Source organism: Hipposideros armiger, unplaced genomic scaffold (assembly GCF_001890085.2).
Source record: "Hipposideros armiger isolate ML-2016 unplaced genomic scaffold, ASM189008v1 scaffold_97, whole genome shotgun sequence".
Classification (NCBI taxonomy): Eukaryota; Metazoa; Chordata; class Mammalia; order Chiroptera; family Hipposideridae; genus Hipposideros; species Hipposideros armiger.
Genome location: NW_017731447.1, coordinates 4,473,012 through 4,487,667, shown reverse-complemented (window position 1 = coordinate 4,487,667; position 14,656 = coordinate 4,473,012). Strand labels below are relative to the sequence as shown.

At 33.9% G+C, this 14,656-nt stretch overlaps 1 protein-coding gene across 2 annotated transcripts in view; it reads right to left on the bottom strand.

The window, feature by feature from the left end:
• Window positions 1-1,670: 1,670 nt before the first annotated feature.
• ZNF800 (zinc finger protein 800) overlaps window positions 1,671-14,656 on the bottom strand; it is a 27,345-nt gene continuing 14,359 nt past the window's right edge. Inside the window, exons 3-5 of one of the 2 annotated variants that reach the window (XM_019646140.1) lie at window positions 8,454-8,597; window positions 4,703-6,395; window positions 1,671-3,459 (exon numbers count right to left, since the gene is read on the bottom strand). In XM_019646140.1, the coding sequence (XP_019501685.1) occupies window position 3,459; window positions 4,703-6,395; window positions 8,454-8,597 (1,838 nt within the window). In that variant the 3' untranslated portion in view covers window positions 1,671-3,458. Of the gene's footprint in view, window positions 6,396-8,453; window positions 8,598-14,656 lie in introns of both variants that reach the window. The other variant, XM_019646139.1, reaches the window with a different exon arrangement.

The window sequence follows — 14,656 nt, the reverse complement described above, 5'->3', positions numbered from 1 at the left end:
TCTACCCCACAGCCAACATCATCCTGCACATATCTTAGGGCTCAGCTTCAGATCAACTATGAGAACCATGGCTAAATCATAATCCTGGTTATGGATTCCATTTAGAAAAATAACTTCTAAAACTCCTAACTAAGGACCTAGAATACTTCCACAGACCACTGCAGGAAACCTCGTTTACAGTTTTAGAAGCACTTCATCTCATCTTCAGGGGTCCTGCTATCTGAAGAGATCTTCTGCAACTTCACAACAGGAAATGATATGCACTTGTGCCTCTCCATCTCCACACCTAGTTGCTATATCATCTGACTGGGAAACTCCTCTTTCTAGACCCACATCTCAAGCCTTAGTTAGCAAAGCCACAACTCCCTGCTACTGCATCCATAGGCTCTTTTAAGTCAACTGAGTAGAAGAGCCTATTGACCATAAAGCAATATAACGAACACATATTCCTAAAAAATATGAAGGTACTTTTTGAACAATATAAGCAATCTGAGTCAAAACCTAATTCATATATACAAAAGTAGGCTAAAACTTAAGGATGGGTAATTTACATATTCTTCAAGAACAAATACATATATTCTTTGAGGTTTTCTTCTTGAAGTAGGGAGTAAAGAAGATAAAAAAGAGAAGTGAACAACAAGTGGTTATTGTGCTTTCAAGGTTCATGTGCTTTCAAGGTTCATCTGCATGTTCTAATGAATACCTGCCCAGTGTCAGCTACACCTCATCCAGCTCTATCTACACAATTAAAACAGGAAGTCCAAGGGCAAGTCATACCTTTTATCGTTTCTCCTCTTCCATCTCACATAGGAATGGAAGGTACTTCAGGAAAGAAAATGAGTTGAATTCAATAGAAAAACTCTTCAGTGATCAAATAGCAGCACAGGAGATAATCTTTTAACCAGAGAGTAGTCTTAACATAAGCAGTTTTGGATGGTTCTTTACCTGCTTAACTATTCTTCCCAACGACGACAACAAGCGCTATTAACCTTGGCTTATATAGCCTAATGTAGAAAAACATCTGATACAAATTTCCTAGGCCTCTTAACACCTTGAAGCCTCAGCTTCTGAGATGACGGAGCTCAAGAGTCAAAATGAAACAAAAAAGTAAGAATGAAGACCAGAAAGAAATAAGAGCAAAGAATTTCTAATCACATCTTACTGGTTCATTCTACCTTTCTAAACTGGTCCCAGTTCAGCCTCTAACTTCTGTCTCTCCATGATCCATTAATTTGGCTATTATGATAAAATATTTCTAATCTCTCTAGAGCCTTCTAATTTACACCAGTCCTGACATAGTGTTATTTTTTTCTCAATTACCCAGATAATAATTTTTGGTGATCCTTGAACTCTCTATTCCTTCTTCTAAATTCCTGTTCTGTGGCCCTGGAGTTATGACAGAGAAGACATGTGTAAACAGGTGAGTGGCGCAAGGAAATTCCAGCAGTTGGGCTCCCCTCAACCAACATCAGGCTGTTTCTTTTTCTCCCCGACAGTACTTAACAAAGCAGAGAGGAAAAGGCTGCAAACAGATGAGAAGCTGTATCAAAGAGCTAGCCCAAACTTTTTGGGAATCCTTATGTCTTTTCACTTGTTATAAGTATTTAAGTCTGACAAGTATCTTTGGAATATGTCTTGTGTGTAGGAATGCATAAAAGATAACACCTTGCAAAAGTCAAACATACAGGTTTAATAATGTGCAACTAATGAAGATGGTTTATAAATGAAATACCACCTACACATTTAGTTCCCTAAATATATTACACTATTAATCATTAAAGTTAGACCTATAAGTACAAGTTTTCCATATGTGGAAAAGTAAATCTGTTTTTAAATTAAAGAGAAATTATCACTCTAATTCTTAAAAATAAAACTATCAGGATATAATTCAAGTGTAGCTGCTCGGTCACTGAATAAATTTAAATTTGATAATAAAACATTTAAGTTTCAACCAATGCACCTTTGTTCAGCACATTTAGCTGAAATAACTCCAAGTCTGGTTTATTTCCATCACATAAAGTACATTTTCCAACAAGAGCATGTACATTCAATATAGAACATTTCCAGCAACAGTTACAGGCTTTCTAGTTTCCTTTCACAGTATATTTTAGTGCAAAGCACTGGGAAGGGTAAATGTTTTTCTAGCTATAGAAGCATTTTATTATGACCTTGTGGATCGTCAACATTTTAAAATTTTTTACAAAAAGTATATAGATGGACAGGGTCCCTCCTAAGTACAGGTGTGAACCTATATAAAAACATGGTATAGTCTCTGCTCTACCTTTTAAAATTATAATTTGACAAAAATTACTAAAAAATAAAATATCCCCTAAAAAGTACAAAATATTGATACATAAAAACCTGTCCAAAATTTCATAAAGATAGATGTACTTCTGTTTTTCCTAAAATCTTGATTATAAAAATGGATAAGAATTCATTATTTTCCAAATTTTACAGTAGGAATCAAATATTATCTAAAGTGGTCATTTAAGACTTTACTTGGGAGAAAAAAAGTCAGGGTTTACACCCCCATCTTCCTTTTTTAGCAATATTTAAAGAAATAAACTAGTATCATAAGAAGTGGTTGTGCATGGATTGTCTGCATCCATAAAAATATCAGTAAGCTACTTACTACCTTCATATAACATTAGTAAATGTGTGGTCTTTAAAACAAAATAGAAACTGAAAAGTTAAGTTGCCTCTATCATTAAAGTGCTTTGTATAAAATTTAAAGAAAAATAGGGGAATGTTTAATTTTCATAAAAACCTCATATGTTTACAAATGAAAAATGTAATGATCCATGGACGAAAATGAACTGGAACTTTCCTGTAGTATATATTTTAGAATGAAACTTTCAAACATTTAAGTGCTGGAGAACAAGTTAGAAATAAATGGATTTAAAAATAATTACAAATATTTTTAGTAGGCTAAATATATATAATGTATTGATACTAATTTGTCTTTTACTCCTAACATACACTCACTAGGAAATCATATATCTATACAATTCAGATGAAAGTTTTGCCAAATAAAGTGGAACAAAACTAAAATCACTAAGATATAAAGTCTTGTCAATTAAAAATCACCAATGGTGATATTTTCTTCAGGTTGTTGATCGCTTTAATCAACAAATTGTTTGGAAAACAAATTTTGCAACATTTTTGCAGAAACTGTAGACCAAATACACAAGGTCAAAGGTGGTTAGCTGATGGACTGTGATGACAATATATACTGTCACAGCTACTTGAAAGTGCTGGGAAAGGCAGTGCCTTTGAAACAAGTGGTTAGATGGTTATTATTTTAGTCAGAAAACAGCAGTTACAGTCGAATATTTATGAAAATGTTTTTCTTTTTTTTCCTCATAGTACCATTTGAAGACGTTTAGTGGTTCTAACACCAATTTAAAGTCTTTCCACAAAAATGAACTCCAAACCTTTTCGTACATCACTTGAAGTTATCTGAGGAGAAATGGGAATAAATGAACACTTTTGAGTTTACCAATAAAACCTTGTTTTTAAAATTATACAATAGTAAATGACTTCTAAAGAATGGTTTCATCTCAAGTTTTCCAGACAAATAAAAAAAAGTGTGATAATCAAACCACAATAATTTAACCTACTCAGTCAGCACTCAAACTATACTGCTTTAGAACCTGAATCCAAAACTAATTTAATACTAATTCAATATATTAAATGCCTTAACACAAGGGACACAGGTACTGAAGGTAAACTTTAAAAACACATAGAGACTTGCAAAAACAAGTATAGGGCGTCTACTCCTTATTTTATATTGCATTTTAAAAATCTATATTTGTTCCAAAACCTTCTAAAAAAGTAGTATTTTTTCTTTCTTCCCGATAGGGATTTTATTTTTTTTGCAACGCACAACCACACACAAACACAAAACAACAAAAAAAAACCCAAGAAAATCCCTATTTAATAATATTAACTATGTTGAAATGATCACCAAAAGGTATATTTAAACAAAAAGGGGGAAATAAGAGGATTTGGGACCTAAGTAATCACTTTTTCCATAGATCAAAACTAAAAAAACAGTAACTGACAAATACTCCCAAGGAGAAGGGGAAAAAAAATTCCAAACTTTTGTTTGTCAAGTTTCCCCTTTTGCCTGGAAGCACTATGTTAAACGTAAATAATAAATGTTAATCGCTCTAAATTCAATTTGGGGATTTTTTTCTGAGTGCAGCACTTTATTTAGCTGTCACAGATTAATTTTTACAATAATTACAGTGCCTCAGAAGACTTTTTTCCTATAATTATCGCCTTCACAAATTCATTCTAATATATTTAACTTTCCTACAACACATTAATTAGTAGACTAAGTCACTGAATCAAATCAAACCTGTGCAAAGTTAGTTAAACAGAAGTCTTCTATTGTAAACATAAGCCAATATAAATGTGTATTTTACAACAGTGAGAGGAAAGCACTGACCCTGTGCCGTCTACCTATAACTATATTGCATTGTCCTGTGGAAGTTCTGAAGTTAACTTTTGTTCCCAAGCCACTGGAATAAAGGTCACTGAAGAGAAAAATGCAATATGCACATTACTCTTGCAGTTCCCACTGACATAAGATATATGGAAGCAAACGTGTTAAAATGGAACCAGCTATAAATTATGGTCAAATGATTTTTTTAGTTCGATGGGGGGAAAAAAGCAAAACTCTGTAACTGTTCCTCACCAGACAAGAGCCTTAGATCTTGTACTTCGGCCTTTGGTTTTGTTTCCCTCAGGTGAGTTAGAAGCATTTGCCTTATGAGTTTTCTTATGATGTTCAAGATAAGTCTTTTTGGCAAATGCCTTTCCACATTTATTGCATCTGTGAAGAGAAAAGTTTTTTGTGACTTTTACTTCAATACCAACGTCAGCTACTTCATACTTTTTACTGGGAGAGTTAGAAGTGCCATCATGTTTTGAATCACTATGTTTTGCTTCATCCCTCGAAGGGCCTCTTTTAGCCACTTTATTTAGAACAAAATCAATGGGCTTTTTTATAGCTCTGATCTCCAAACTGGCTGTTATTTTCCCAAGATAGCGGGATGACTTTTTATGAACCACAGTTATGTGTCGTATCACATCGCGCTTCCGACGAGTTTCATAAGTGCAAAGAGGACACTTGTAGAATTTAACATAAATGTTATTCCCATCTGTGTGCAACTCAATGTGTTTAGTCAAGTTCTGTTTGGAAGTAAACTGACGTTTACAAAGTTTACAGTAAAGTTGCTTAAAGTCAAAGCCAGCTGAAAGTTTTGGTTTCCTGGTTTTTTGCTGGCCACCTGCAGCAGGCGGACTAGTTGATTTAGGGCTTTCAGAGTCTTGTTTAACTTTATTTTTCTGTGCTGCCGGTGTGTTCTTTTTTTCATTTGAATGATTTGTTCCCTTTAATTCATTCTGTGGAGAATGGGTAATGGAAGGGGGTGAAGATTCTACAGAATCTGCTGGTTCAACTTTAACTTTTATTTCTGAACTGTTGGCAGTATTATTAGGGCCTTTCTCTCTTTTAGAGTTTGTTCCAGAAAGAGTTATCTTGTGGACAATTTGCATATGCCTTTTAAGCATTATTTGTGAACTATATTTCCTCTTGCAAAGGAGGCATTTGCATGCAGTTAAATTGTATTCAGCCTTTGAAGACGACTTTTGTTTTCGAGTCTTAAAAGATTTTTTAGGAGAAACAGAATCCAGGAACAAAGGTTGCCCAGGCTTTGTTGCTATATCAGGAGTAATTGAATCCCTCCTTAGTCCTCTATGAACTTCATCAAAATGCCTCCTTACATTCGCTTTTGTAGCAAATGATTTACAACATACTGGACAACTCCTACTTAATGGAACTAGAACATTCTTACTGCGTCCTTTAGAGGATTGGTTTGGATTCCTGCGTGTTTCGATGTACTTTTTTAGTTCTTCCATCTTTTTCTTATGTACTTTTCGAATGTGACGACGAACACCTCGTCTGGAATTGAATTCTTTTCTACAAAGACAACATATCAACTGGTGACCAAAATCAGAATTGTCAGAAGTTTCCAGGTCAGCTTGTGATTCCTGAGGTTGTTCATCAGATGTAGGTACAGCTTCATCTGCGACAATCTCGACAGGAGGGGGCTCTACAGTTTCCACCTCTGTATCTGTAACTGGTGCTGTTTTAGACTGTTCATTGCTAGTTTCCTGTATTTGAACTTCGCTTTGTTCAGGAGTACTGCTTGACTCTGTGACTTCAGTAGGATTATCAGTCCTTGAAATATATTGAAACACTGCGTTCTGATTAGTTTCTATGGGTTCTAGCTTAATAATATATTCTCGCTTGTCCACACTTGGATATATGGCTTCTAGTAGATCGTTTATGGCTTGGCTTTGTTTATCATTTACATCAGGAAGGTCTGTTAAGGAAAAAACAACATTTTAATCTGAAATAATTGGTCTGCTCTAGCCCTCTAATATTTTTTAATGTATTATGAACATTTATCTTAAAATTTATTATGTTTCTGGTTATTGTTTCTAACAGCATTATCTATCTCTCTTCAGTATTTTATAAAGATAGAAACTAGTATTAAACTAAAATTTGCTTTAATTTAAAACCTCATCAGGATATGCAAATTTTAAGAAATAGGTGCAATTGAAGGCGTACTTCACTTCTAAATACCCTCAATATAAAATATATGAGCCTATGGATGTCCTAAACAATAAAATATTTCTTATTTTTAGTCTAAAATTTTTAGGCTACCAAAGGCAAATCAAAGTTTTCATAACCCAAGATAGAGAAAACATCATAAACAATGCTGCTATATAAAAAAATATATATATATATTTTTAAAAGAAAACATAGCATCATTCCTATTAACCTAATTCATAATAAATTACCTAGTCTAATTGTATGGAGACATACTTATGGAAATGAAAAAGAAAATTTGTAGAAAAATATATAAACATGAATGACATGATATATTTGCTAAACTCAGTTCATTACGAGTCTCCTTAACATGACACAATTCTACTAAAACAAATGATTAAAAACTATAGATTTATTCCAAAAACAGAGCTAGTTTTATTTACTTGTGCAACAATTACACCCTCTATAGACAACTAAATATTCCTATTTTAACATTTAACATAATATTTGTATGTGTTTCCACATACAACTCTGAGTTCTAGCTGCAAATACATCAAATCTGCTATCTATTTAGAAGGTAAGAAATCATTCGTTACAGCTCTTATCTACTCATCTTCATTTTTAAAATGGATAAAGTAGTGTCTATAAGAAAGATAACACTTTCTTTCACAAAAGTATTTCTAGAGTGAGTATTGCCAAAAAGAGAGCACAACTTATTTTCTAATAGTACTTAATTAAAGTTAGATTTGAAACTAATCTTTATAGACTGCCTTTTCATTTATATCTCAATGATAAAAAAAAGTATAGATCTAACAGCAGTAGGGAATTTCCAGACACAGATGAAATTTCATCTGTGTCCTATAACATGTTTTAAATCAGTTTCACGCTAACAATTAAAGCAGGACTTATAAATGAAATTTGCATTTCATTCCCATCCCAAAGGTTAACTTAAAAACGCACAAAATCCATAATGCAACTATAATATCAAACTGACAAAATCAGTTCTATATTGTTTAAGTCCACAAGAGTTAAATCCTTGAACAAGTATAATGAAAGTAAGCTATTACTTATTAAAATATTTAAAGGAAATTACATTAGTTTTCAAAGCAAGAAAACAACACCATTATATATACTGCTAACTTAATCATATAGAGGCAATACATTTAATTCAACAAACATTTGGTTCCACAAAGACTTTATTATTTATTAGCCTACTATCTGCCTTCACCTATTTCAGATTTCAAGCTAGCCCATAATACAATCTAATTTCTGATAAAATGACTGATCTAAATAAATTTCACTCAGAACAATGCTGATCTTCAAAACAAGACCCAGAAAACATTAGAAAGATTGGTAAATATTTTTTAGTGTTCTCTACCATTCCCAAGAAATCAACTCATTTACTCATTCTTTGCTCTATTCTCAACAATCTCATTTACTTAAGGCGAATCTATGTAAATGATCAGTCATATCTGGTGACAAGTTGTTAAAGACATAAAGAGGAAAAACAACAATACCCCCTTCAAGCATTAATTTAACTTACAAAAATCCTGAATATAACCTATATGGTCCATATGAACATTCTAAAACAATATTCAGTATTTTAATATAAATAGATACACTAATAAATCTAACCTCATATATCTTTAGGAAAATCCAAGTGAAGAGCACATATATATAAGTACCTACCTAAGAAACGGAATACAACATTGAGTCAAGTATTTGATTCTCTATCATTAAACTATCCATAACTTATCACAAACATAGAGTTGTAGTATAAGAATGTTTAATTGGAAAATGCATAACTGAATACATAAATACAACTTACTGTCATCCATCTGGAGACTTGGTGGGCAGTAGAATTTTTTATGGGTAATTAAATTTGGTAATCCTCTGAAGAGACTGCGGCATAACTTACATTCAAAAATAGTGTCCACATCTTTTAATAAAATATGTTTAAGTTGTTTAGTTCCTGAGGGAAAAAAGAAAAGAAAACTTCACACAAAAGGTAACTTTAATATGTACTTTTAAACTAGGCAACTACTGTTGACAATCCAAAAGTGCAGTTTTACTCTTTAAAAACAAAATGTATAGTCAATTTCTACCACAGGGTATTCAGAACTAAGTTATAAACTAAGTTCTTTACAAAAATCCTACTATCATTTAGATATTATGGGCGCTAAGATTGATGCTCTTTTTCTAATGCAACAGCCAATCAATTTTTGGAATATATGAACAGTGGTTGAAACATCTGTTTGACCATCACAATAACCTGGGAATAAAGATATATCTAATCCTAGAGATTCTAATTCTATGGATCTGGAGTGGGATAGAATAATTGAATGTCCCCATTCTCTCCCACTTTCTGCCAAAGTTTTTTGCTGGTTCTTCCAGGTCTTTTCTGCATTAGGAAGTGAACATGGAGTTTTGCAATACATTTTCCCCCGATTCCTTAAAGAAGGTCAAAACTGTGTCACAGGCTTGTCTGTGGCTTTTCTTTTTAAATTCAGGTCAAATTACTTCAGGTTCTGGGCCAATATAGGATTATGGCCATTTACTGTGACAGCAGAGTTGTCCATAATTTTGAATTTTGCTTAGGCCTCTTGGTACCAATATAAATTGATTCAAAACCTTTCTCCCTCAAACCCCAATTGCAATTAATTAAATACTGACATAGTAACTAGTTTAAAGCCTGTCTTCTCCACTAGATTATAAACTTCAAAGTAGCCAACACCAAGTCTGTCTTATTTGTAAGTACAAAGTGCTCAGCTCTAATAATGCTCAATAAATATTCGTTGAAAAAAATGCCAGTGATCTAGGAGATCTAAGTACTATAACAAAAGATCAAAAGGCAGAGAAGGAAAGAATGGCAACAAGCATCTGATCTTTAAAATAAAAACATCCACCAGGAAAATACACAACTGGGAAGGTCTTTTGTCACTGCTTCCTATAGGTCTTTGCCACAGGTAAATTAACAAAATTAATCTGCAGTACTTTCCTAATTAAGGAGCCTTCAGTTTCTTCAAATAAAAACAAATGTTAATAATATTGCCTTAATTGAACAGGATAAAAAAAAAGTGTCCTGAAAAATAAACTTTAAGACTATCTAGGTGCAAAGTGCTCCATCACTCAACAAGCATTTGACTATCTATTAAGCTTGGGACTACTGAAGAATAAAACACAATCTTAGTAGTATAATTAATACTGGAGGGTCCATAAAAGTTAAATATTTCTGATTCAATCTTTTGCAATTTGTTTACACTTAATTTTTGTATTAATTGCCATTGTATATTTTATCACAATTTTGAATACAGGCCAGCCCTCAAAATTCTACTGCAAAGACTGATTACCAGGTTATTAGAGCTTTACTAAATCTTTAGAGATTCCAATTCTGATAGTTGTGTGACCTTAAAGAGCTATGTAATCTTTGCACTTAGATTTATCCATCTTATAAAATGAACAAACTAAACCAAAAGTATCTTGGCGAATTATGAAAGAAAATATGAACCTAAATCACCCCAAAGTTAAATTATACATTGAGGTCTCTACCAGAAAAAAAAATATGTACAATGAAATAATTTCCACCATTTCCCAAATCCAAATCAATGTTTGCTCCACCAGACCATATTAACACAAAATCAGAAAACATAAATTTAAAAAAAGTCAGAAGACAGCTTAGGTATTACTCTTTATATAAAAGCAAATTCATATATATATACATACATACACACACACACACGATTTGTACAGTCCATTTCACATTACAAAATACATTGGCAATAAACTGCTCCTAGTTCATGGTTAACCTCATAAGTGATTGACAAACTATGAGAGGTAGGCTGATGGTAAAAATACTTTAAATAAACTTCTCTAACTCAACTACATAAAGTTCCCAGGAAGTGGAGTTGAGTGTAGTACCAGTAGGAAAAAAACATAGGAAATTTTTGCACTTTAAAAGACTTGCAAGACCTACACTAAAGACTCAACTCTGCCTCTACAGAGACTGAAAAAGGACTGAAAAGTGATACAGAAATAACCTGAACTAGGTTAACTTCAGAATTCAACTGAAGTAGTAAATGAAAACTACAACATGAGGTTATACATAAAAAACAGTTACTTGTAAAAATATAAGACTGCATCCCTAAATCAGACACATCCCTTTGTCTACACCAGGTTCTCTCAATCAACCATACACACACACACACACACACACACACACACACATTAGTTATTGTTAGTTTAATTCGGTAGAGTGCCCAATAAGTATTTAAAAACAGTATTTAGCTCTAACCTTGACTAGTCAATCTTAATTGTCAATCACCAACACTCCCTCACCCCCACCCCACCTACACAAAAAGCACACATACACAGTTGTGTTGATCTGGGCCTAACAAGTGTACTTCAGATCCACAGATTCAGCAAATTCTATTTCTCTGTCACTTTTAAGGCCTTCACTTATGTTTGTTTTTCTCTCTGCTTATAACATCCTCCCATGTCCGTTGTCTGGCTCATTTGTTGTGTCCTTCAGATCCCAAGTTACATGTCACATCCTCCAGGGAGTCTCCTCTGACCTCTCCTATTTTTTTGTTAAGAATTCTTCATCTATATTCCCACAGCACCCTACACATTATCCTACTATCTTGTAATTAATTACTTTTCTGTATCCCCATTAAACTGGAAGCTCTAAAAGGACAGAAAATATATTTTTTAATGCTCACCACAATATTCCCAGCCCTCAGGACCATGCCTGATTGACATTTTTACATGACATATTGAACAGCTTTCTCTTATGTTTAAGAAAACCTCTACAAATAAGATTTTTTTCTAGTCTATGTAAAGTTGACTGGGAAGCCAAATAAGAGATCTGAAAGATTTCCTAATTCTATTTATACATTTTATAAATGAGAAAAATAAGATGTCCCTCATTCCCTAAATACAGACAATGACAGTTTTTCCCTTAGTTTCAGTAGCCATTTAAGATTTTGTTTTTCCCATGGGGACATAATAACTTTATGGTAATCAGCTACCATTTTCTGATTGTTTGCTCACTAACAATTAGACAGCCTCTGTCAATAGCTAACTAAAACTGTGTCACCTGAGACAACAACAACACCTGGTCATATAGACAGCAACATAAAGTTCTTCCACAGCTCTTGATCCTGGAGACATGCTGCCTTATTCCTAATTATTCCTTTTCCTCTCTCTTACCTTAAATTATCTTAGAAGTCACTACATACTGTAATCAGAATTTTTCAAAAATGAGCCCTCTAAAGGGTAAGGTTTTTGATGCCTAGAAATTAATTAGTGAACATTTCAGATTCTCACACATAATAGGTGCTCAATAAAAATTAGTTAAACTTCATCAAAGGTTTACCTTGTACTATTACTTAATGTCAAATATACTGTATGCATTGACAAAAAGGCTTAAAAGATTTTTTCAAAAGGAATCAGTATTCAATTTTACATTAGGTTGGAGGGCAGTCACTTTATATGACATAATATTAACTCTTCTGTGCTAGACAAAGATAAGCTTTCATTTATTTTTTTTTAATACACTGATATGTTGGTCAATGACCATTTTAAGTTGTGGCAGTAATCATTTTAAATGGTATACCTCTAGCATTACTATTTTTTTTTTTTTTTAGCTGAGCCATCCTGCTACCTATTGGCAGCTTAGCGGCAGCTCAGCTCGGGCAGGGAATTGAACTGCTGTTGCTCAGAGCTCGCTCAACCAACAGAGCCACTCGGCTGGCCCATTTAGCACACTGTTGACCCACACGTGAACTCAGTCTTCTTTAGGATGACTGTTTAACCACAAGATCATCCCAACACTGCAGGCAAATCTATAACTCCTGTCAAACTGCCTGAGTTCCAAGACAAGTATGAAGCAATTTCTAACTAATCATCCCTTCGTGTAAGTACTTAAAGGCAAAAAGTAGGAAAACTTAGGAAAACTAAAATTGTTATCTTAAAACCACCACCTATAAGGGTTGGTGAAAACAAATGACTAGGGTAATGATGGAACACTGCCACATACTACAATAAACTTATAAGTAAAATAATTGTATTGCCTACTTGGTGAATATTTTAGTTTAACAAATATTTATTGAACATGTGTTAAATACCAGGTACAATGTTATTCACTGGAGACGTGAAAATGAAGGGTATTATGTGTACCCTTGAGAAATTCCCAGACTAATATAAATGGCTGCTCTTCTAAAAACAGCCCCAAATGACATGCTTTGAAGATGAATTTAAGAACAAATCAATCTAAATTGTTCTTATTCATCCAAAATATCTAGTCCAATTTTAAATTTCCTACAATTGCTATGTAACAACCAAAAAAAACCAAAAAATCCATCATATAGTAATAAAGCACTCTCTTATGTACTCTGATAAATCATAATTCCAGCCTAAGCTTTTGCTTAAAGAATTAGGACTGAGGCATCATCTCTCAGTCATGGCTTACACTAACTGACATTAATGTTGCTTTAAGCAGGAAAAAAAAAGGAAAAAAAAACACTTCTAAGAAGTTAAATGACCAGACATAAATTTAAGAAGATAATGACAATAACAAACATCACACAAAGCCAATTCTCATTTTCACTACCATTTATTCCTCCCTAAAATAAAAAATAAAAAATAAATGCTGTTCATTGTACATAACAGTAGTGTATTCTACAGGTAGAATAGTTTTTTATAATATTACATTTTGTCTCTTTTTATAATATTACACATTTTAAGAATTCAAAAAAAAAGGAGGCAGCTGGTTAGCTCCATTGGTTAGAGCACAGTGCTCATAACACCAACGTTGCCAGTTCAATCCCCGCATGGGCCACTAAACTGCACCCTCCACAGCTAGATTAAAACAACTACTTGACTTGGAGTTGATAGTTCCTAGAAAAACAGTTCCCCAATAAAATTAAAAAAAAAAAAGAATTCAGAAAAAGATGTCAACCTCATATTAAAGACTAGTTTTGAGCACCAGACAAAATGATTATCCTTCTCTTTTCTACCACCGCTCTATTTCTACCCTTAAGAAAATCCATAACTCCTATGCCTCTACCAGAAGACTAAGAATGAATATTAAGCTCAATTAAATCCATTTTAATAAATTTCTCATTATTTAAATTTTTGTTATTTAAATTTTGTTTCAGTTTGGGGAGAAAGGTCAGGAAGGAAGGAAGCTAAAATAAAAGTGTTAATGGAAAGGAGGGAAATTTGAAGACACCAAGTCACAGATGTGATCCTAGAAGGACTAACACAGCCAAGACAAGGATCCAACATAGGGCAGGAGCAGTAAAGGTAGGACCAGAAGTCAGGGACTCGGTGCAAAAGGCGGTCTCAAGTCACCCAACCACCAGGGATTTAGAAAATCTGTAGGTTGGGCAAAACAGGCAGTTTCAAAAAAAAAAAAAAAGAAAGAAACATCTATCTATGGACAAATATCAAACAAGACTGAAATGTACTGTTAATAAAGCAAAGATACATAACAATATGCAGTCGGCTACCATTTGTATTGGGAAGAAAATGAGGGATATATGATATATTCTTCTATATATATGTCTCTGGAAGAAGATACAAATCATGTAGCAGCGGTTGCTGGAACAAAGATAATTATTTTTGTATTTCTTTTTTAATTGGAGAATTAGGGAAGGGGAAGAGTGTTGGGGAACTCGGGAAGAGGAACAGCCAAGTTGTTGTCCTTCAATCTTAGTTGTGGAGGGCGCAGCTAGCTCAGCTCCAAGTCCGGTTGCCATCTGGCTGCCTGTCAGCAGCTTGCGGACACTCAACTCAAGGTGCCATGTTCAATCTTAGTTGCGGGGGGATGCAGCCCACCATCCCATGCGGGAGTTGAACCGGAAACCCTGTTGCTAAGAGCATATGCTCTTAACCACTGAGCCATCCAGCCGCCCGTCAGCAGCTCAGGGCAGCTCAGCTCAAGGTGCTGTGTTCAATCTTAGTTGCGGGTGGGCATAGCCCACCATTCCATACGGGAGTCAAACCAGCAACCCTGTTGTTAGAAGCATG